At 34.6% G+C, this 2,812-nt stretch overlaps 1 protein-coding gene across 1 annotated transcript; it reads left to right on the top strand.

Annotated features, from left to right (window-relative positions):
- Positions 1–1,058: 1,058 nt before the first annotated feature.
- On the top strand, positions 1,059–1,540 carry LOC148180847 (uncharacterized). The gene is made up of 2 exons (XM_088050139.1): positions 1,059–1,114; positions 1,167–1,540. The coding sequence occupies exon 2, from the start codon at positions 1,168–1,170 to the stop codon at positions 1,507–1,509; it is 342 nt and encodes a 113-aa protein (XP_087906265.1). The 5' UTR covers positions 1,059–1,114; position 1,167; the 3' UTR covers positions 1,510–1,540.
- The last annotated feature ends 1,272 nt before the right edge of the window (positions 1,541–2,812 follow it).

The raw sequence follows: 2,812 nt of genomic DNA, 5'->3' as shown, positions 1-2,812 counted from the left end.
TTCAGCCGTAGAATCTTGGTAAAAAGTGATGATTTTGTAGATTTCGTGCTCTTCTTTGCGAATTCAAGCCAGAAAACAACGAAAATCGGCGAGAAATCGTTGTTATGCGTCGAAATATGCGGTTTTCTGTAAAAATTTTAATGATTTCGTGCAGAATTCTGCTGTTTTCTTGCAATTCAGCCGTAAAATCTTGGTAAAAAGTGATGATTTTGTAGATTTCGTGCTCTTCTTTGCGAATTCAAGCCAGAAAACAACGAAAATCGGCGAGAAATCGTTGTTTTGCATCGAAATATTATTATTATTATTATTAGGAACGGTGGAGCTGAGACAGATGTCTATTAAAGCTCCACATAAATATTCACTGCTATATGTTCTTTCTTTGTAGCAACGTAATACACATTACGTTGTTAGCTCAAGCTAAGACAAGAACAAAGGACTCTGTCAGTAGTGATACAAAGCCGGTTCTGCAGCGGAAGTCGTAATCTCGAGCGCCCGTCCGGTGTTGTATTGCTGGTCATCTACCAATCAGGCGCACAGATGGTGTCGGCGGCTCTTCCGGCGTATTGCTGGTCATCTGCCAATCAGGTGGCGGGTGATTTAAAAATTTGACAGATGGCGGTGGGAATTTGACAGCTGGTGGCGGGAAATTGAAATGTGTAGCCGGTTGGAGGCGCCGCGAGCCGATAAACAGTTCAATTTGCGCGTGCGCGGCTAAACGGCGGGAAATTTAAAACTTTGACAGATGGCGGTGGAAATTTGACAGCTGGCGGCGAGAATTTTGACAGATGTCATTATGGAATGGCGGAAATTTTGAATTTGACAGTTGTGTCAGATCAAGATGGCGGTGACGGTTTGGGTGACTATCATAGAGGGCGCTAGAGTGAGCAAAAATTTCAAAAAAATTTGAGTGCGGTCCTCGGAAAAAACTTTTGTAATTTCTCGGAAAAAAAATGCAAATTAATTCGTTATTTGGGTGTAATCATCCGGTCAGATTTCCGCGTTTCTCGGAAAAACCGCAAACATTGATAAGACCGGACGTTTTTCGCTGTCTATATAAAGAAAAAATCAATCAATTTCATTCAAATCAAGTGTTGTGCAGTCCAAGAATCGATAAGTATGGGTTAATTTTCATTTAATTATTTTATACTAAGTAATACATCTTTTAGAATGGATTTGAAACAAATCAACATTGTCACTAACAGTTCCAACTCCATAAAGGAATTTAAGGGTCTTACAACTCTACCCATTGGTGTAAAGTACCTTATTAAAAATGTGTCTTTGTACAAAGGGCTTTACGGTGAGTGTCCTATAGTGGAATTGGAAGATTTTAAAGTATTTCTACCCAAAAGAAGTATTGAGGTTATACGCAGCAACTTGGAAAACTTTACTTCAGACACATATTGTTTAGTGTACAGAGGAATAAGAAAATTGAAGAATTGTGAGTACGGTACTACAGCATTGTTTGAAATTGTCTTAAAAAATGAAGACCATTACCACAAAAGTGTTTGAAAAATGATTATTGCATAAAATTATACAATTATAAATTAGTAGAGCTTAATCATGAAATTACACTTGTAAGACAGAAATAAAGCAATCTAATCAATATGAGTTTTATAACCTTTCCTGTTGCGGTAGACGCACACATCTGTTGATAAAATAAAACACTTGTTAAAATCGTTCTTTATATTTATTAAAATCACACAACACTCGTTCGCTTAGGAAATGTATACATTCCATCATACAGTAATTTTTAATAGAGGCATTAGAGTCACAAATAATTCTAATAGTATCTAGTATTGACAAGTTAACAGAAGCATTTGCTATTTTGTGTACGTTATTTAACAATTTATAATAATAATTAAAAAAATTTAATTTATGTAATATTTCAAGTCTTTTCGACAAAATAGTGTCTAATTGGAGAATTTGTTGAATATCATTATCCATTAAAACAAAACTAGTTGAATTTTTGGATAGCTGAATGAGTTTTGGTTTGCGATTGATGACAAAATTTTCCCAAAATTTGATAGTGTTGACCTTTAAACTGCCATCGATGAATCGTGTGAGCACCTTAACAAATTCAGACCATTCGATTGTATTGAAGGACAGATTGTTGAATTCATTGTTAAGTCGAATTGCAGGTTGAAAATTTCTCGCAGGACTTAGACCACATTCAATAAAGAACGGTGATAAATATTCAAAGTCATATCTGATATTGAGAATTAAATGTTTTTCTTTTTTGATTTCCTCTTCAAATCGGTCAGCTTCAATCATCAATTCGCAATCATACTGAATTTCTTCAACATCACACTGCTCATCGGCAGACATCTTGATGTAAACTAATCAAAACGATGATTGTTTACATGTCATAACACATTTTTCTTATCAATCCAACTGTTATGGTTATTATCAAACCCTAACCATTTAACCAATACTTTATTTCCACGTCGTTTCAAAACTTTTTCCACCAGATATATGTCCGAATTTTTTGTTTTCTGCAATTCTTTTTCGTAGAAAGCACCCATTATAGGTTTTTTTTCCATGTCTTCTAAAAGGTACGTGGTAGGATTGGTAATATTTATTTTAACAACCTTGAACAATTCTGTGGTCCAATTAGGTGTATAACCTTTATCAAAAATATGTTTGGCTTTACTTATCCTAACAATGTCTCCAACTTTAAATTTTCTTGTGGCTGTTGCAACTTTAATCTCATTAAATGATGATTTTAAAACACGATCTTCATTTGTTTTGTTTACATTAACGGGCTTCACATGTATTGTACTATGGATGGTATTATTATATGTGGATACAAGTT

The sequence above is a fragment of the Gnatocerus cornutus genome, chromosome 1 (assembly GCF_029298725.1).
Source record: "Gnatocerus cornutus isolate USDA-ARS CGAHR chromosome 1, icGnaCorn1.1, whole genome shotgun sequence".
NCBI classification, from domain to species: domain Eukaryota; kingdom Metazoa; phylum Arthropoda; class Insecta; order Coleoptera; family Tenebrionidae; genus Gnatocerus; species Gnatocerus cornutus.
This window is presented reverse-complemented; position numbering and strand designations above follow the sequence as displayed.